The following is a 19784-nucleotide window of genomic DNA, read 5'->3' as shown; positions in this document are numbered from 1 at the left end:
GTCTTTTTTTAAAAGCCCATAAGTTTCCTCAGCGTTGAAAACAGAACAAAGAGCCGTGAAGGTGATCAGTGAGATCCAACAATCAAACCTAAAACCTACTGGAAAGAAACGTGTGAGCTTCCTCTGCCTGAAGCGCCAGTGACGAGCTGAGAAGAGCTTTAAAAAGAAGGAATTAAGAGTTTTTATGGTTTTACTGTTTGAGGTTTTGCTGCCATCTAGTGGAACTGAATTATTTCACTCATCCAAAGTCTTTTCATCAGGTGCGGATTAAATAGAGAGCAACAATCAGTGAATTACAGGTTAATGCTCAACTTCGGAACTGTCACTGAGCAAAGAAAAATGATGCTTATTTTTGTTAAATTCATGAGAGTTAAGTTAATGAAAAATAAAGTTAAAGTTCAGTGACTTTAGCACAGGCAGTGATTACATAGTAAAATAAAGAAAATGGATAAAACATGAATAAAAATCAGGTTAAATCTCTCTGACACGTCAGTAAAATACAACACAAACACAGTAACAGGAACATCAGTGACATGATTGGAAGATGTTTTGGTCCTTCTCACCTTCCGTGGTCTCTATCAAGCTAGCAAGAATCAAAAGAGGAAAAGGAGGACATCACCTACAAAATAAAAGCAGAAATTAAATCAATAATTAAATTCGTGCTACCATGATATCGTTGAACAAAAGTAATAGTATTAAATTTAAATTTAGCATTATGAGAATGAGCAAAAGTGAAACTAAAACTATTGTATGGTTAAAAACGTCGACTGAGACATTTCACAATAAAGCAACAACAGTGCTTCAGGTCTTTCTTAAATTGTTATACCTTCAAGAGATCACCTGAAAATACAAACAGGTGAAACGATTCAAGCCAAAGAAAGACAGAACATACAACATAAAGGCAGGGAGACAGAAGGTGACACAGAAATGATCTCAAGAATGTACAGAAAAATAAAGGACAGATAGATGGACGATAAAATCAAACAAACAAATAAAAAAGATGACAAAAGAAAAATGTAGATTTACATTCCCCTTTTGATTTTTCTATTCTTAATATCATTATCATTGCTTGTTTTCTGTATGTTTGTTTTGTGATATTATAGTGGTGCGATGAACACTGACTCAGATACTGCAGTGCTTAAGTACATTTTTTATGTTACCTTTATCTTTTACTTGACAGTTTAAGATTTTATATGCTTGAAATTTTTTACATACAGGCCTATTATTATTATTATTATTATTATTATTATTATTATTATTATTATTATTATTATTATTGAAATATCTAACCGGAAGTCCGCTCTCCGTTGTTAGCTTGTTGCTGAGCTGTTGCACCGCTCGCTTGTTGTGGAGGGAAGCGGCTAGCTCAGTTAGCTCTGTTTGCTTCGTTAGCTTTGTGTGTGTTTGAAACATAGTTTACTGTAGTTAATTGTTCCTCCGGCAGTTTCCATCATGGCGTACCAGCTGTACAGGAACACCACGCTGGGAAACAGTCTGCAGGAGAGTCTGGACGAGCTCATACAGGTGACAGTAACTCATACATGACGGCTGTTTGCTCACAGCTAGCCGCGTTTAGCATGTTCCTAACTGCAGCGGCGGCGGTCAGTGGCTATTAGCCTGTTAGCTCGCAGTGAGCTAACTTTAGCTCGTTAGCTGCTGTTTGTTTCAGCACTGATTTGTTCCAACAGAAGTAACATTTTTATCACGTCATTAATCAGCCGCAGTGTCAGCTGAGATCATGTAGCTTAGCAGTGATCGAAGTTCGTCGTAGTTTAGTAAGTTTGCCGAAATAGACGTTTGTCAGTGGCAACAGTGGCTTTAACAGTAGCATCAGTCATCAGCTTCACTTTAGCATTTTCCTCATGTGTTCTCTCAAACAAATGTGATGGTGCTGGTTGTTTTGATCAGGCATCTGGTTCTTGAAGTGCACTGGAAACTCAAACAAGAACCAGTATGAGGACTAGATCCAGTCCAGGTTAGAAGTATCAGAGGAGACTTAGTCTAACAGAGAGCAGAAAGATGATGATCAGGAAAAGTTTGACACCATAACCACAAAAATATCAGCAGTAAGCAACAAGTAAAGCAGGTGAAACTAGACATGCATTGACTTTTCTCTCCATACTGGTTTACATGGTCAATCTTTACTTATTATATACATGACCAACAGTCTGAAGGTTCATCCCATCATGTGCATAAAATATACTCACACTAGAGCAAAGTGTCTGCCATGAGGTGTCTGTTCAGACCTACAGCTCAGACTGTCCAGACCTTCAGGAAGCTTAAAGAGGCGACACACAGTCACTGCAGCCCGAAACTCAACACACAGAAACCTCGAAAAGCACAAAGGGTGAAGGTCTTACACTGCGTGTGCGTGTGCGTGTGTGTGTGTGTGTGTGTGTGTGTGTGTGTGTGTTCAGACTCAGCAGATCACTCCTCAGCTGGCTCTTCAGGTCCTCCTTCAGTTTGATAAAGCGATCAACACGGCGCTGGCCAACCGAGTCCGCAACAGAGTCAACTTCAGGGTGAGTCCACCTCCTGTGACTTCTGACCTCTGACCTCAGGCTGAACCCTGTACGGCAGCAGGAGTGAAGCTGCTCAGAGATCGGAGTCTTCTTCGGTGGTTTTGCTCCTTAAAGTGATGATTGTTTTCAGCTTCAGTTAGAATTTGTTCTCCTGCTCAGACGGTCAATCAATACAAAGTGAAACAACGTCTCAGCTCTGATCCATGATGCTGGATTTTTACCGATATTCTCCAACTTGCTTCACAGACCGCTGCTTAAACCCAGTAATAAATTAACTGAATTCAAAAATATCTTTAAAAAGTCTGACGAGCTCAGAAAAACAGGCTGTTTTCAGCTTTGTGACGATGATTTTCAGCTGATCCAAGAGGCTTTTTAAAGAGTTTATTGAGCTGAAGAAGACATGAAGGAACTCTTCATCCTTCAGTTCAGCTCAAACACTCAACATCAACACAGCTGGAGATACGAGCTTTTCACTGGACTGAAGGACTCTGAAGAGTAACTAAAGCTGTCAGACGAACAGCAGTATTTAGCTCTGGGATGTGGTGCAGTAGAAGTATAATGTAGCAAAAAATTTAAATACTCAAGTGAAAAACAAGTACTTTGAATTTGTACTGAAGTGCAGTCCTGGAGTACATGTACTCAGTGTCATTCCACACTGTCTGAGGGTCTGGTCTCTCTGTCCTGCAGGGGTCTCTGAACACCTACAGGTTCTGTGACAACGTGTGGACGTTCGTCCTGAACGACGTGGAGTTCAGGGAGGTGACCGACCTCGTGAAGGTCGACAAGGTCAAAATAGTCGCCTGTGATGGAAAGAGCGAGTCGACCCAGAACAAAACGGATAAATGGTGAGAGTCACGTGACCACAGGCCGCATCGTCACTGTGTGTGACGTCCAGCAGGTGGAGCTGTGACTGTTCTCATTCGACTGCTTTGTGTTTGTTTGTCTGCAGACTCTAGCGCCGACGACTCCTCGAGTTCTGGTGTCAGATGGAGGCGCAGATGGACCTGGACTGTACATATAATTTATTACAGCAGCGTCACAGCAGAGAAGAGTGTGTGTGTGTGTGTGTGTGTGTGTGTGTGTGTGTGTGTGTGTGTGTGTGTGTGTGTCAGCGTGGACCAGTCACTGTACCTGCAGCAGTTTTTTTTATTATTATCAGTTTACAGGAGGTTTGTGTTCAGTTTGCTGTTGTTGAGCTGAATCATCTTTAATAAAACTTTATTTAAAACACAGCGAGCGTCTGTGCTTTCTGACACCATCAGGGCATTATCAATAAACCTATTCATTTATTAATCACTAAAGTCAATGATATTTCAGTTCAACTTGAATCTCTGGATTCTTTTTTATTATTGTTTGAACTGAACCAAGCGTTTGTCTGCAAGCTGGAGACCAAGTGTGACGATCAGTAAAGACAAAACGAGCCAGAATCAACTTTTTCACTTTATTTTAACAACATCGTGACTTGACATCATGTATAAAAGAGTGCATCTTAAAAATGATTCATCTACAACGATCAACATTTAGTTCAGCTCAAAGACAAACAGGACAGACAGACAGACGATAAATAGAGAAGAATCTGTGTTTACTGCAAAGAAACGTTAAACATCTGAAACGTTTAAAAAGCTTCAGGAGCGCCGCTGATATTCGAATGTATACACCTGTGAGAATACACGTTTAAAATATATGTCATTCAGTGTATTTGTACTTAGACTTCTTGATCAATACTGCATGTAGTTTCCACAGAGACGAGTGGAAATGGCTTCTGTTTCCAAACACAGCTGAGTTGAAAGGGCTGATGGGAACTGAAAGCGTGACGCTGACTTACAGTCTGACAGATTTCTGTCGTTTACTCAAGACGATAAAACGATCAATGACCTTAAAATAAAAGAGTTCAGTGTGTGAAGCCTTTTCAGATCCCTGACGTGCCAAAACCACCTTAAAAAATGAGAGCCGCCAAAGAGAAACCGGTCAGGACCCACAAGTCTGAATGCACTTGAACGCACCACAAAGACGACAGTGGACAGCAGAGATTTTCAGGCTGTTTGGCGGCTCGGCAGAATCTGAAGGTCACAAACGGAGCGTCCACGTCCGTCTGAACAAACGCTCGAACCTGCTCGAATCATCACGTGTTCATGGGCCGAAGGACGAGACTGAGGAGAGGAGCCGTGACGAAGAGCGCTCAGACTGGAGGACAGCGTGAGGAGGCCGACGGCATCAAAGGGTTCAATGCCACACTGTCCGTCACTGCTAACGTCATCGGCCTCGTAGTTTTCAGATGTTCTGCTGGTCCTGAGTCAGTTCCTTCTGTCCAAACAGCAGCTGAGTCCCAGCGTCTGTTCAGACGACCACTGACAGTAAATCTAACGTGTTTTGTTTGATGGACAGCAGCCGCAGAAATCCACACATTCACCTGAATTTAGCACAAAACCAAATCTGTCTGCTGTTTGAACGCGAGTCGCTGCTCGACGGAGGTCTGATGGAGCAGGTGCTCATGGGAAAGCCACCTCATGCTGTCGCTGCTGACGCTCAGCTCATCGTTCACGCAGGTAACAGACCACCTGCTGTCTGTTCACAGCCACACGGAAACGCTGCAGAGCTTCGCCTCTCTGTCCTCTTCTGGACATGGACGCTGTTTTTGTCCCTGTTGGGATCCTGTAGAATCCAACACTTCCTGTCACATGTTGACAGAGACGCTGCCGATTGGCTCAATCTGAACCTGAATGAGAAACGTTATCAGCTGACTTTCATCAGAAAAGCGTGACCAGCTGAGCGGTCCGAGGAGGTGGGTTGGCGGTTTGATCCCTGGCTCCTCCTCTTAATGTGCTGAAGTGTCCTTGAGCAAGACACTGAACCCACAGCTGATCTCGATCGGCGTGACGAAGGTGGAAAAACAAGCAGCTCGTGTTTACACGACTCAGGACGCGGCGAGCGCATGAGGATCCTGAACTGAACGTTGGCTGTTTCTTCAAGAACACCTGAGGAGAGTCGGCCGGACGCAGAGACTCACTCTGCTGCTTCAAGGTCAAAGGTCACATCATAGCTGCCCCAATCTGTTCATTAAGAAGCACTGACAGGACACGACATCTACAAAACACCTTCAGAAGACGTTCAACATAAAAAAGACACCTCTAGCAAATGTAGAAAGAGTATAAAAACAAAAAAATACGTCTGGTTTCAGAAAGTATAAAACATCCACCAGGCCAGGCCGAAGGTCGCAGCCTGCTTCAGTCCTTGTTCTTCCTCCTCTTCCTCTCGCTCTTCCTCGGTTCAGTCCAGGAAGCGCTGGCAGGCTTTCTTCCAGCGGCACGCCGTGCACCACTGGTCCCTGTGCTCCACGCCGTACACTTTACGACATTTCTTGGCTTCACCACGAATCCTCCTGACAGAGACAGACAGGCTCTCAGCTCTCAAACCACAACCTTCCTTTGAACAGTAACTAAAGCTGATAAATGTAGTGACGGAAAAAGTGTAATATTTCCAAATTACAACAAGTAACATAAAGTACAAGTATCTCAAAATTGTTCTTGACTACAGTATTTGAGTAAAAGTACTTCACTACATTCCACCACTGCCTTTGCGATACGTGTGTATCAGCATCCTAGTACACACAGTACTGACCTGCAGGGGGCGCTCTGATGCTGCAGCCACTGCTCTCCAACACTGACCGAACGCACCCGAAACGGCAAACCCTGAGGAAGAGAGAGAGGATGAGTGTGACAGTGATGAAGAGTTCAGGTCTGCGTGCTGTCTCTTGCTTCCTGTTTTCTGTCTTTGCTGCTTCCTGATTTTCTGCAGTTTGTTTTTTCGATCCTTCAGATTATTTCTGCAGCAGAAATAAACAGGAGGAGTTTTTTTTCTCATGTTGTCTCTGACTCTGCTGCTGACGTCCTTTGTGTTTGTCCTCTGGTGGAAAAACATTCTGCACTTGCCTCCATCAGCCTGCAGGTGGCAGCACTGCACTGTGGCAGCTTGATGGAAAATGTGACCACAAACCATCCAAGAGGGGATTTTCCTGCTGAATGAAAACCATCAGGGAGGAGCGTGCGCACACGCACACACACACACACACACACACACACACACACACACACACACACACACACACACACACACACACTCTTCACCCCCCTCCAGTATAAAACCAGTTTTAACAGGCTCCTCCGGGCTGCTGGAGGAAATAAACAATAGGCTGCTGTACAGAATCCAGACTGAGAGAAAACAGAAGTGAATTAGAGAAGTGTGTGTGTTCATGAACAGAGGGAGACGCTGGGGATGCACAGCGGAGAGGGAAAAAATAAAAAGTAACCTAATATTCTGAAGGAAAGTCCAAAAGTGTCTGTCTGTCTGTCTGTCCTCTGTGCAGAAGAGACAGTAAAGAAGCATCAAGTGAGCAGAATCTGTTTTACTGCACGACGCCTCAAAGCAAGAGCACGAAACAGCAGCGACCTCTGCCTCCACGCACTGAAGGATTACTCCACTGAAGTACAAGTACAGCAGCACTCTCAGCTTCGTGCAGTAAAAGTACAGCAGTACTCTCAGCTTCGTGCAGTAAAAGTACAGCAGCACTCTCAGCTTCGTGCAGTAAAAGTACAGCAGCACTCTCAGCTTCGTGCAGTAAAAGTACAGCAGCACTCTCAGCTTCGTGCAGTAAAAGTACAGCAGCACTCTCAGCTTCGTGCAGTAAAAGTACAGCAGCACTCTCAGTTTCGTGCAGTAAAAGTACAGCAGCACTCTCAGCTTCGTGCAGTAAAAGTACAGCAGCACTCTCAGCTTCGTGCAGTAAAAGTACAGCAGCACTCTCAGCTTCGTGCAGTAAAAGTACAGCAGTACTCTCAGTTTCGTGCAGTAAAAGTACAGCAGCACTCTCAGCTTCGTGCAGTAAAAGTACAGCAGTACTCTCAGTTTCGTGCAGTAAAAGTACAGCAGCACTCTCAGCTTCGTGCAGTAAAAGTACAGCAGTACTCTCAGCTTCGTGCAGTAAAAGTACAGCAGTATTCTCAGCTTCGTGCAGTAAAAGTACAGCAGCACTCTCAGCTTCGTGCAGTAAAAGTACAGCAGTATTCTCAGCTTTGTGCAGTAAAAGTACAGCAGTATTCTCAGCTTCGTGCAGTAAAAGTACAGCAGTACTCTCAGCTTCGTGCAGTAAAAGTACAGCAGTACTCTCAGCTTCGTGCAGTAAAAGTACTGTGTGTGCAGTAAAGTGTCTTCTGTGACTGATCTCTGATTCTGTGTGATTATTGGAGCTGCTGCAGGTGGAGATACTTTCAAATACTTCATATACTAGTTTAGGCCAGTGGGGCTCAACGTAAGGGCCGGGACCTGCCAAAGGGTCAGCAGAGCAATCTGAGGGGTCGTCAGATGATTGATGGGAAAGAAGAAGAAACAAAGTTCTGAAACACAAATTTTGATTTGGTTTCTCTCTAATCTTTTTTCTCTCAGAGGTCACAAAGCTTAAAGTCTGAGGATGTTTCATGTTTGATGAGTTTACCTGTTTGAGGCAGCTGGTGGGTGTGGCCGTCCAACGACAGGAGGGTGTGTTCAAAGCCGCTGCTGACATCACATGACTAGGAGGTGGAGCCTAAGAAAGCAATTCAAAATAAAATGAATTATTTATCTATCAAAAATCAACAAACACAGTCGCTGTCAATCACTGTTGATAAGCCCCGCCCTACCTGGTAGGAGTGCTCTGATTGGACCTGCCAGAAGCTGCCAGAGGAGGAGGGGGCGGAGCAACTCAGAGCGCCGCAGGCTGGAGAGGGGGGAGATGGAGGGGAGGGAGGGGGAGGGCTGGGTGTTGAGGAGGGGGAGGAGGAGGTGGGGGAGGCGGGGGCGGGGCCAGAGAGTAGAGGAAGTGAAGGAGAGTGCGGCTGGTCCCATTGCTTAACTTCAGTGTAGTAAAAATCCTCCTCGCTGCGGGAACAGCGCTCGTGCTCGCCGCCGCGGCTATGAGAGGTCAAAGGTCAAAGGTGTTCAGTCTGATCAGAGCTGAGAAAATAAATCTGACCTGGAAGCAGTTTTTCAAAGGACTGAAGATGAAGTCATTTCTGCCACGAGAATGAAAACATGGAGACGTGAAGAAACAGAAAAACGAGCCGGAAGTCACAGCTGAGGCTGCGAATCACCGTCCCTTCATTATCGATCAATCCGTGATGTTCCCATCAGCAGACTGATTGATTGATCTATAACCGACCAACCAAACAATGAAACAGTCAAACAAACAAAAATCATTTTTCACGTTTCTAATCTTTAATTCTTTCTGAAGTCTTCCTGTCAGGATTAAACTTCCAGAGAAAGACGCTCTGTGTCCGTCAGGTGAGTCTTACCACAGGTGTGTCGTCCGGATGTGTCGTTTTATTCCCACCACTGACGTGAGCACCTTGCCACAGCTGGGCCACAGACACCTGTAGGCCGCCTTCACCGAGTTCTGCGGGAGGAAACAGCGTCAGCGCTGACCGTCGGCTGTGGAGGCTTTAATTTGTCCTGAAACCCGTAAAAACCAGCTCACCCTGCGTTTCCGGGGCGCCGGCTCGTCGAACAGCACCTGCTCCAGCTCCATGTCCAGCCCTTCGTCAGGGGGTGCGGTCGGGCTCACGGCGGGCTCTGCGATTGGTGGAGAGGGGGCTGGGCTTCCGTTGGCGTGACCCACGCTCCAGTAGCCGCTGCTGCCGCCGTCAGAGAGCTCGCCGCCACCGCAGTCCATCAGGGGAGCTGAAACACAAGGAGTCAAACAAACTGAGCCTAAACTTAAAACTCAGCCGAATCCCAGCTCAACAAAAACCAGTCTGAAGACTAAAAGTCACTGGTTTACCTCCTGGAGCCTCGTGTCATTCACTGTGTAATTTATACGTAATACATCTCATGAATCACTACTACCACTGCATTATTACTGTTACTGCAAATACTGCAGTAACCACTAGTTGGTGCTGTACACACCTGCCTCTGCTTTCACCTGCCGGAGTATTTAAAGAACAGTGAGTACGATAAACATCGAGAGCGACATTTCAGTTTTACATCTTTGATATTTCTCTGACCTCTGCTGTTAGCTGACAAACACTGATGCTAAGCTAACACTAGCCTGCTGATTTACAGACCAGGCTCGAGTAACACCAGCTGACTGCTGCTGTTATAACTACGGTTTTACTGTAGTTGTTGTTTTTGTTATTGTTTTTGGTTGCAGTCGTTTGTTGTCTGTATTTATTTGTTAGCGTTATTGTTGTTTGCTGCAGCTGCTTGTTGTTAAACATTGTTCTTATTGTTTGTCAGCATCAGTTCTGTTGTTATTTGCGGTCTTCTTCTTGTTGTTGTTTGTATCGTCTGTTGTTGTTTACTGCTGCTGTACCTGCTGTGTCTGGGTGGGCGGGGCTGTGCAGTAGGGGGCTGCAGGACAAACTGCTGAGGACCATGGCTGCCATCAGCTCATCCATGTCCACCTCCTCTGGACTCCTCTGGCTGCAGGACGAGAGGACACACAAGTTATTTACTGGCAGATATGAAGAGACAAGTGGACATTGACTGAGAGGACTCAGAGGACATCTGACCTTCTGGGGACGTCGATGCAGGAGGAGACAGACCTGCTGCAGGAGGAGGAGGAGGAGGAGGGATGAGACGAAGAGCTGACATCACTCTGCATGAGGTCAAGCTGATCCGCCGCACCTGAAGGTTCACCTGCTCCTCCACACTGAAAATACACCTGAGAGAGAGAGAGAGAGGAGAGCCACGGCTCACTGTGATAGGCTGAGACACCTGTCAGTCAGGCAGACATGCCGGGGCTTCCTGTCACGGCTCTCTGAAGAAGTGAAACCTGAAACTGGGACTTTCTGTCCGTGTGTCTGCTGGACTGGACAGAAAAATGACAACACTGACGAGGCTTTGACAGCACGCTCACCTTCAGCCCAGGATGACCTTTGACCCTGGTCTGTTGTCCTGCTGCTGTTGCCATGGTGCTGCCTGTCTCACCCGTCTCTGGGCCGGTTTGTATCCCCGAATAAGCGGAACTCACCAAGGCCCCAAGAGGAGAGCGTTTCCCCAGACGCGTCTTTGGCAACATGTCTGTCTGCCTGTGTGAAAGAGTCTGAAACACAGAAACAGAAACACTTCAGTTTAGTCCGTCCGTCCGTCTGTCCGTTCGTCCGTCCCTCCGTTTGTCAGGAGCAGCGTCGCCAACAGAAGTCTGAAGGCCGATGAAACAAGTCAGTCCAGAGTGAAACTCTGAGACGCCTTAAAGGACTCGTCCACTGATCAGTCCACTCTTACAACAATGTGGGACTCTGATGGACACACGCCACACCTGACGCCTACGTTACCCACAATGCAACCCAGCCACCAACAGCTGGGTGGGAGGCTGGTGTGTGTTACGCTAGCAGCAGCTAACATCGCCTGTATCCTGCAGCAGCGGCAGACGTCTGCTCAGCTCACGTCCTTCAGACTCCAAACTGTTGTTTTAGTTTCAGACTTGTCTTCAGCTGACGTTGACTCAAGTGACATCACATGAGTCACACCTGTCAAGTTTTTCGCAAATATTTTACCCTTCTCCCCCGCTGTCCTCCCGTTTTCCCTCTGCAGCAGGTGGCAGCATGGAGAACGTTAGAGTCCTTCACTCAAACAGCGTCGCCGATAAAAGAACACGAAGAAGAAGAAGAGTCAGCGTGTACAGGCGCGTCATCTGACCTGAACTTACTGAGGAGCATCGTCAGTCAAAGTCCTGATTCTTGTGAAACACGTCACTCAGGTTTCAGGTGTCTGATTCTGACCACCTGACTGTCACTTCCTGGAGGAAGAAGTTAAATGGGTCCTTGTTGCTCTGATAGTTAGGTGGTTTCCTCGTGGTGATGTCAGGACTCCCCGTCTGTCCCCTTGTCTTAATGTAAGCGGGACGTGGGACGGTCCCTTATTTTCACATCCCAGTGTTGACGGGTCCTAGAGGACATTTATCAGACCCACAAAGCTCCCTGTGGAGACACTAAAAGCTTTATTCTACTTTAAAAGGCGAGTTTTTGACGCTCACTACATCAGACACATTTCAAACGTGACCAGAGCAGAGGCTGCTGGGAAACGCTCAGCTCTGGATTAACTGCTGACGGTAAGATCTGCTCTCTGTTCCACAGATCTGAGCGAAATCACGGTGACTCACAGGCTGCAGTGTCATTTACAGTCAGGCAGTGTGTGTGTGTGTGTGTGTGTGTGTGTGTGTGTGTGTGTGTGTGTGCGTGACCAAACACCCGTTAATTGTTGGGGACAAAAGGCGTTCCCAAATGAAAAAAGGTGGATTTTTGTGTCATTCTGAAATGAATGGAAGACCATGTGAAGTGATGGAGGTGTGTGTGTGTGTGTGTGTGTGTGTGTGTGTGTGTGTGTTACTCATTACCAGCTTTAAGACAGTAACTGAGGATTACGCTGAACAGATGGCGTCGACTGTTAAATGTTTTTATCACGTTACATCTGCTGACACTGACGCTCATTACATCACCTTCATTACTGAACTGTGTCACCGTGGCAGCATGCCCCCCCCCCCCCCCCCCCCCACACACACACGCCCTATTCAAGGTTGTCCTTTAAACAGTGTTTCAGAGTAACCAGAGTTCAGACAAAAACAGAGCACAATCACACACTGAACGGCCAAAAGTAAGTGGACACGTGTTTGTTAACCTGCTGCAGAGGTTGACTGACTCCAGGTCAGCGGAGAGGTCGATCAGGTCCGGCTGATCCAGTCCAGGTTCCGATCACGACTCTTCTCATGATCAGCACACCTGTCTGTTACCTTCCTCTGTGTGTAACAGAGGAAATAAAACTCATGCTTGTTTTTATCAGAGCACACAGTTCAGTTCATCATCGACTCGACAAAGAGAAGCCTGGAATCGTCACGTCTGAGACGCTGGAGCTGCGACATGTTTGGTGTTTTCTCCTGAAAAATTACACCAACGGTCACTTTATCATCGGAAGAGCTGCCAGTCGATCGATTCTGATCGATTAATCGTTGGATGCTGGATGGAGCTGAAGTTCAGTGAGGAGCATCTTCATGGAGCTGCTTTGGTCTCACTGTCAGCAGACAAAGTGTCCACACAAACATGGAGGACGTGAAGGACCAAACGTTTCAGCTGGCTGCAGCTTTAACGTTCACCTGCTGCTGTTTGTGGGTCAGTTTGACCTTTAGGGTCATTTCACACAAAAATACACAACAAACAGCACAAAAACACATTCTGTTCTCACACACACACACACACACACACACACACACACACACACACTGTACAAACGCACCCCTCTGTGTCTGCAGCGCTGAGCTCTGAACCAATCAGATTCCTTCAGTGCCGAGTTCACACCCTCCACAATAAGAGTCTCAATGAAGACAAAAACAGGTTGAAGACGGTCTTTCTGTCCTCAGTCCTTCACTCTGACTCTGACATGAAAACTGTGAACCTGAGTCTCCGTCTTCTCTTCACACACTCCTCACACTGTTTCTGGAGCCTGAACAACATCCACGCTTCACACACACCATCCAAACTTTTCTCTCGCGCACCATCAGCCACCGATCGCTGCACTGGACAGACAGAGTGGAGTGAGACAGACGTGGAGGACAGACAGCAGCACGTTGTCTTCGTGAACTTCAGCAGCTTCATTCAGTCACACTGAGCTCAGCAGCCAACAGTCAAACAGCGAAGAAGAAGAAAACACACGTCAGCTGTCACGTACCTGCAGCCTCACGAGCTCCAGCACAAAAACAACTGCACCTCAGCTCCAGGTGTCCTCTGCTGCTCAATGAGGGCTCAGTGTGTGTGTGTGTGTGTGTGGGTGTGTGTGTGTGTGAGCGTGAGCGCTGCAGCCAGGCTGAACACCATCAGGAGGGCGGAGACTCACGCAACACCTGGACTGGATCACGTGGCACATCTGGAAGGGAGTTAATGATCATACAGGCTGCAGGCAGCAGGACGAGGAGCATTCTCCTTTCTGATTGGCTGATGTGTGACATGACGAAGACACTCTGAGACACTTTTCATCACTGATGTGTTTGTTGTTGAATTGGACGACGAATAAAAGATTTCACGAATTTCATACCTGGACCCGACATTTCCCATAATGCAGCTGCATCAAGCGCCGCTCTGCCCGGTGTCCTGAGTGAGATGCAAAGTCCGGCATCTGGAAACCCTGACGACCCTGATGACATCACTATGACATCATCATGGTTACGAGTCACGAAGCACATCTTAAGCACGTCATTTCCTCCCAGAAACACGTCAGCGGTCTCCTCGTGCTGATCGGCCTCTCTGCAGGGACTCCTGCGGCCGCTGCTCCGCTCCAGGATTTCCCAGCAGCCCCTACGGTGGCTCTACAGCCTCGTAGTAAACAAGAGAACCACGTGGAGAGAAGCTGGAAGCTGATTGGTGGAGCTCGGCCGTGCAGGAACACACCCCACTGAGGTCTGTTGTTTACTGACTTTTCTCCACTTGAACACACTGAACAACTGACGCACGGCCAGAGAATACTGCACTCCACATTCCTGCAGTACTGCAGTAATACTCCTGAAATACTCCTGCAACACTCCATAATACTTCTGGAATATTCCAGTAATACTTCCACACTGTATTTCTTTGGTCTTACTGCAGGTCTGTGTGTAGAAACACTATAAAACCACAGTATTATCACAGTTTTATAGTATTTTCAGCAGTTTTTGGTTGTGCAGCAGTCATGTTGTTGCAGTTTCCATCAGTGAGATATTTCATAGTACTACTGCATGTAGTGTTACTGTGCAGCACTGTGTGCAGTACAGTGTGCAGTACAGTGTGCAGTACTGTGTGTAGTACAGTGTGTAGTACTGTGTGTAGTACAGTGTGTGATGACCACAGTGAGCAGCTTGTGGGCGGGGTCAGTCTCTCTCTGGTTATATAACCTCATTCGAATCTACTTGTCTGTCCCCGCCTCCCTGTGTGTGTGTGTGTGTGTGTGTGTGTGTGTGTGTGTGTGTGTGTGTGTGTGTGTGTGTGCGCGCGCGCGGAGCTGCACGTAGCAGCAGCGTGCTGCCCCTTCTCGCTCGTGAGCTACGTGCGGACAGTGACGAGTGTGCTTCCGTTTGACATGATACGACACACACACACACACACACACACACAGACTTTCGTCACGTTCAATAAGCTGAATTTAAACTTTAAACACTGAACGTGTCTACAGGACAGTGCGTCCTAGAGTCCATCGTGTCTGACTTTGGTCCATGTCAAACCTCTGGGGACTGCAGCCTTCTTTTTGTCTGACTTTGGGTCCTCAGTATTCCACAATCCATGGCAAGCTAGTTAATGTGTGCTGACGTTAATCAGACGAGACACAGCTCGTCGTCATGTTTGAGTCTTTAATGAATCACACTTTATTTAACTGAATGTTGGTTCATGAACTTCTTATCAACAAAGAAAAAACTTGGAAAGTTTCTGTGTCCTGAAGTTTAACTAAAAGTAGTTGCTTGCATGCGTCTGCAGATTTATGAATGAGATGAGCTGGACTTTAACAGGAAGTGATGCAGGATGTGATGACAGACATCAAACTGTGACGTCGGACTGTTAGAGAAGAAAACCAAACGTTGAATTCTTTATTTTCATCTGAGCTGTTTTCATGCTGACCCTGCTCACATTTATCTCTCTGTCTTTGCGTTTCTGCTTCATTAGCTCTCTGATCACATCACCCACAATGCATTTCAGAGCTGTCTGATCAGCTGATGATCACATCACCTGGGCAGGTGTGACTGTATGCAGTCACTGATGAAGTCACCAGTCTTTCTCCAGGAGCTGCTTGTTAGCTCTGAGTTAGCCTCGTGCTAACGTCAGTGTTTGCTAAATTTAGTTTTCTCATCGCTGAATTAAAACAGCTCACTAACTGCTTCCTCTGTAGAGACGAGTTGTTCTAAACATTCACAGCCAATAACAGCAGCTCTAGCTGTTGTGTGGCTAACTGAACCAACCGACAAAGCTAACGTTAGCATGCTAATACCTGACCTGTTTAGAGTGAACGGGGCAGCACGGTCAATACACTGAGCTGAAACTTGACCAACGCTGTTTAATAATGATTCAGTCTGCAAGACTTCAAACAAGTGTTTGCTAAATGAGTAAATAATGTCAGTTAGCTTAGCATACTCATATATTTCCCTCTCATTGTAAACTGTATGAATGCTGCTAACAGTGAAACACAGATGTATGCAGACAGAAACAACACATACGTTTACAAAAAATCTTCGTTTAGCCCCTAAAACTAAACTGAAAACTAATGTTTGGAAGTTAGACTAGCCTGTGACGCGACAGGGACTTCCTGTTTACACAGCTGATTGCTCCTGATTGGACAGTTGTTTCCTACTAACAGATTTTCTCATCTTTACGAGCGGAGACATTTCTTATGTTCGAGTGGTGCAGCCGGATCAGCAAACCACTCGTCTGAAGCTGAAGGTTGCATTAAATATGGACTCGGAGCTGGGATGTATTTCCTGCGTCGGCTTGATGAGTGGGCTGGGCTCAGGTGTGCAGGTAGACTGGCAGGTGAGGGAAACACAGACAGAGAGAACAAACTGTGGACCAACAAAAGACATGAGGAAGGAATAAACAGCAGAAACTCAAGCCTGAGGGAGAGACACAGCCAGGACAGAGTACAGGACTGACACTACTCCGCCACTATATGGCCAAAAGTATATGGACACCTAGATCCACATGCTGTATGTCCCTCTGGTCTGGATCTGTCTGCTGGTTTTGGTCTTTTGATTATCTCATGGATCATTTTCCAGCTTTACGTCAGTCCAACACTGACATGCTGCAGTTCTTCTTTCAGCTGCAGCTCATCCAAAGCGATCACTTCCTGCTGCGCTTGTTTCACGTGAGCAGATTTGCAAAGGGATGTTTTGTATTGATCACTGCAGCCTGAAGCCTTTGTTCACTCATCAGTGTTGAAATTCTGCAGGGAGGAAGAGTCCGAGCACAAACAGGCCGCTGATGAAGAGACGCGCGCCTCGAACGTGTCATGAAAGCACTGATCCAGTCTGTGCATCGTGAATCTGATTGGCTGGACCTGTTAATCACCTGAGATCTGCTGCTCTGTTCAGATTTCTTCATGTCACATGTGAAGGTGTGTCTCTTCCAGCTCATGTGGTGTCTCAGATTCCCCGATGAAACACGAAAACAGTCCGAACAGGCGTGTTTATATTCAGATGCACCACAAAGAGCCCACAGAGGTGTTGAAATATAAATACACACACATCTTACTGTGTCTCCGTGGACTCATTTGTCTCAACTGTCGACTCCTATTTTGAGTGCTTGTTGGAGTCCACATGGACAACAGTGTCCTGCGTCTTTGTGCCAACAGTCTGTGTTTGTCTGCTTCCTGTTTCACTGTGACAGAAAGTCTGTCCATCAGTCAGCTGCTCGACGTGCTGAACGTGACGGCGAGAAGGCGAGAAGGCTTTACTGCGCCAGCTTCTGCTGAGCTGAGAGGTAATCACAGCAGGATGTGAGCAACACACACACACATGCACACACGCGCGCACACACAGCTGGGCGTCATCATGACACAGCCTCTCCGTCTGACTCACTGTGATTTTCGAAATGATGCAACTTTATTCCAAACTTGCATCCACCAATCAGAAACTCTTCTGGATCTGATCATGAGTTCAGGTTTGGTGAACTTTGACACACTGATTCACACTGTTGGCCAATAACAAACAGCCATGCTTAGGTGGACACTCGAGGTGCACGGGATGTAACGACAGGTGTGAAATGACGCCACTCAGAGCTGCATGTCCTCGTGTGATTGGCTCACCAGGTGTGAACGGGCTCAGAGACCTGGTTTCCACACAGACAGTGGGGGGGGGGGGGCGGTAGAAACCAGTTACTGAGGAGCTGTGATTGGGCCGACTCGGTGCGTCGTCCAGTGAATAACAGTCAATCAGACGCTCCTCTGGCGGAGCTGAACGCTGGTCTAAAGGACACGAGCAGGTCAAAGAGCTGCTGCTGCTTCATCAAACAGCTTGAAGACACGTCCACAGTGCACAGACACATGTCTCCATCACAGAGAAGGACATGACACGTCTGTCCTTCAGCTGAAGAAGAAGATCGCAGCACGTGTCCTCTCCATCACCTGGTGAGAGCCTCAGGGACACCCTTCCCTTTAGTGTCACCATCAGGACAAAATGTCCTCTTACAAACATTCTAACATCTAAAATCAGGCTGTCATGACACTCAGTGAGGAGATTCGTGCTCCTCAGAGTTTGACAGCTTTTCTGCTGACGTGTGTCCGTCAAACATCAGGACAGAGTTTAGTCTGTGCAGAGTAAACTAAACAGACACATGTTCACTGTACAGAAAATAAAGTATAAATGATATGAAACACGTCACAAAGGAGACGTCAGAGTAAAGAAATCAATCAATAACTGAGTGAACGATTGGAAAACGATCAGTGTGCTTCTGTGAGATGTGATGTGTGATTTATGGGTGAAACGCTGAGGAGACGTCTGTGTGGACGTTCTTCTCTCGTCCTGTGTTGTCTCTTTTGTAACATCCTGTCAAACTGTGTCTCATGTCCTTCATCATCATCATCATCCCTCCAGCTGTGTCCTCCTGTCAGGCAGTGGCGGTGAGGACTCCTCCTCCTCCTCCTCCTGTACCTCCTCAGGTGTATGAGCAGGGGGCGTGGTCAGTCTCTCCTTCTTGCTGATTTGTGCGTACAGTAAGTTGCTGTTGTTGTCGTTTAAATCCACCGTCGCTGCAGAGGGCGCGCGGCGCTCCACCACTGGCTCTTGATTGGTAGATGCTGATGACACGTCAGCGTCACCGCCGCCGCTGCTCCGCCCTCCTTCGATGACGTGGTAGATGTGGTTGGAGTCTGGAAGGATGTAGCTGTTCAGATCTGAGCAGAGAAACGAGAGAATCATCTTCTGTTAAAGGTTTTCTCTCTTTTCCTCTTTTCTTTCATCACCTCTCACAAACTCTCTGCTGTCTTCAGTCACACCTGAGGCTGCGTTCAAAGGTCGTGTCACGTCTTATCGTAACTTTGATTGGCGGTCAGGAAACAGTGAAGAACGATGCTCCGGCTTATTTATTAATTATGATTAACGACCGTTACTCGACAAACGCTCTCAGCTTTGATCACGTGTGATGTTGAAGTCATTTCTGGTCATCGTGTCACTGAAGTGTCAGCACAGACCTTGGCTCGGTGGCGCCCCCAGGTGGCTCCTCCACGGAGTGAACGAGATGGATTTTTCCTCTTCAGGATTTCAACACACACACACACACACACACACACACACACACACACACAAAACAGTGGGAATCGAGCATCATGGGAAATGTAGTTACTAAGTTTCTGATGTAGTAAAATAAAATTATTTCTTCTGATCAACAGGATGAAACCTAAAAGACAAAATACCTTCAGCAGTTTCAGATTGACTTGCTGTCATCACTGCTGCGCTGCCATTGGTCTGAACATCTGAGAGAACACACACACACACACACACACACACACACACACACACACACACACACACACACGGACAGACTTAGGAGACCTACATCAAACATTAAAGCTGTTTGCTGGTTTCAGATCAGCAGAATGTCAGATGGGAGCAGAGAGAACCTGCATGCAGTACAATGACCTCAGCCAGTGCCCGTGGATGTACTTTATCTCTATCAGAGAATATGTTGAAGAGCTTTGCAAAGAGTTTGAGCCCAGTCTGAAACACAGTCGAGCGTCTGGAGCACACTGGCAGACTGACCTTGGTGGATGTGTGGCGCCACCAAGTGGCTCCTCCATGGAGTGAAGGTGATTGTGTTTTCTTCAGTGGTGAAAGACGGACGAGAGAAAAACACAGCTCATTAATAAAAAGAGGACAAACTGAGAACGATTCAGATTTATGACAAACGTTGACACTTCAGCTTTTATCTGACGGGCTTCTTCTCTTTGAAAAGATGTTTTATACGTTAAAAAACTTATTTTCTAAAGGAGATTTATCTTCCTCACCTGCAGGTATGATGTGTTTCTTTCACCAGTTTACTGATTTTTGTGATACTCTGTGTGTGTAGTACTACATACTCAGAAATAAATATACCAGCAGTGAGTGAAGCAGTGTTTGAGACTTTTTAATTTCTTATTTATTTATTTATTTTTTGTTTACATTTTTCCTGAAGAAAAAACACTAAATTCCTGAATCACTATGTTTGATGATAATTACTGTCTGAGTCTTTGTTCATCTCTTCACACGTTCACTCACCATCTTCATCGTTTTGGATCTCGTTGATCGCTGGATTC

The 19784-nt window shown here is 46.5% G+C and overlaps 3 protein-coding genes across 5 annotated transcripts in view; 1 reads left to right on the top strand and 2 right to left on the bottom strand.

Moving 5' to 3' along the window:
- Positions 1 to 1336: 1336 nt before the first annotated feature.
- gtf2a2 (general transcription factor IIA, 2) lies at positions 1337 to 3754 on the top strand. Its single transcript, XM_076735729.1, has 4 exons — positions 1337 to 1524; positions 2418 to 2522; positions 3210 to 3367; positions 3472 to 3754. Coding segments are annotated over exons 1-4 (336 nt in total). The 5' UTR covers positions 1337 to 1452; the 3' UTR covers positions 3473 to 3754.
- Positions 3755 to 3949: 195 nt separating this feature from the next.
- znf395a (zinc finger protein 395a) lies at positions 3950 to 13868 on the bottom strand. Of its 3 annotated transcripts, none has more exons than XM_076735649.1 (11): positions 13575 to 13868; positions 13212 to 13406; positions 10408 to 10593; positions 10061 to 10212; positions 9862 to 9971; positions 9028 to 9230; positions 8846 to 8946; positions 8195 to 8309; positions 8011 to 8100; positions 6141 to 6211; positions 3950 to 5901 (listed from the first exon to the last, which is right to left on the bottom strand). In XM_076735649.1, exons 3-11 carry the CDS (start codon positions 10567 to 10569, stop codon positions 5790 to 5792), a joined length of 1116 nt encoding a protein of 371 aa, XP_076591764.1. In that variant the 5' UTR covers positions 10570 to 10593; positions 13212 to 13406; positions 13575 to 13868; the 3' UTR covers positions 3950 to 5789. The 3 variants fall into 3 exon arrangements, with proteins under 3 accessions (XP_076591764.1, XP_076591745.1, XP_076591755.1); XM_076735630.1 differs by having other exon boundaries at positions 8195 to 8465; positions 13575 to 13867; XM_076735640.1 differs by having other exon boundaries at positions 8195 to 8465; positions 13212 to 13867.
- Positions 13869 to 17524: 3656 nt separating this feature from the next.
- The window catches only part of LOC143323665 (uncharacterized), a 2904-nt gene continuing 644 nt past the window's right edge, over positions 17525 to 19784 (bottom strand). The window contains exons 3-7 of the mRNA XM_076735661.1: positions 19747 to 19784; positions 19252 to 19311; positions 18906 to 18965; positions 18684 to 18743; positions 17525 to 18386 (exon numbers count right to left, since the gene is read on the bottom strand). The exon at positions 19747 to 19784 is cut by the window's right edge and continues 32 nt beyond it. Of these exons, the coding sequence (XP_076591776.1) occupies positions 18076 to 18386; positions 18684 to 18743; positions 18906 to 18965; positions 19252 to 19311; positions 19747 to 19784 (529 nt within the window). The 3' untranslated portion in view covers positions 17525 to 18075. The remainder of the gene's footprint in view (positions 18387 to 18683; positions 18744 to 18905; positions 18966 to 19251; positions 19312 to 19746) is intronic.

This window comes from Chaetodon auriga, chromosome 1 (assembly GCF_051107435.1).
Source record: "Chaetodon auriga isolate fChaAug3 chromosome 1, fChaAug3.hap1, whole genome shotgun sequence".
Taxonomy (NCBI): domain Eukaryota; kingdom Metazoa; phylum Chordata; class Actinopteri; order Chaetodontiformes; family Chaetodontidae; genus Chaetodon; species Chaetodon auriga.
This window is presented reverse-complemented; position numbering and strand designations above follow the sequence as displayed.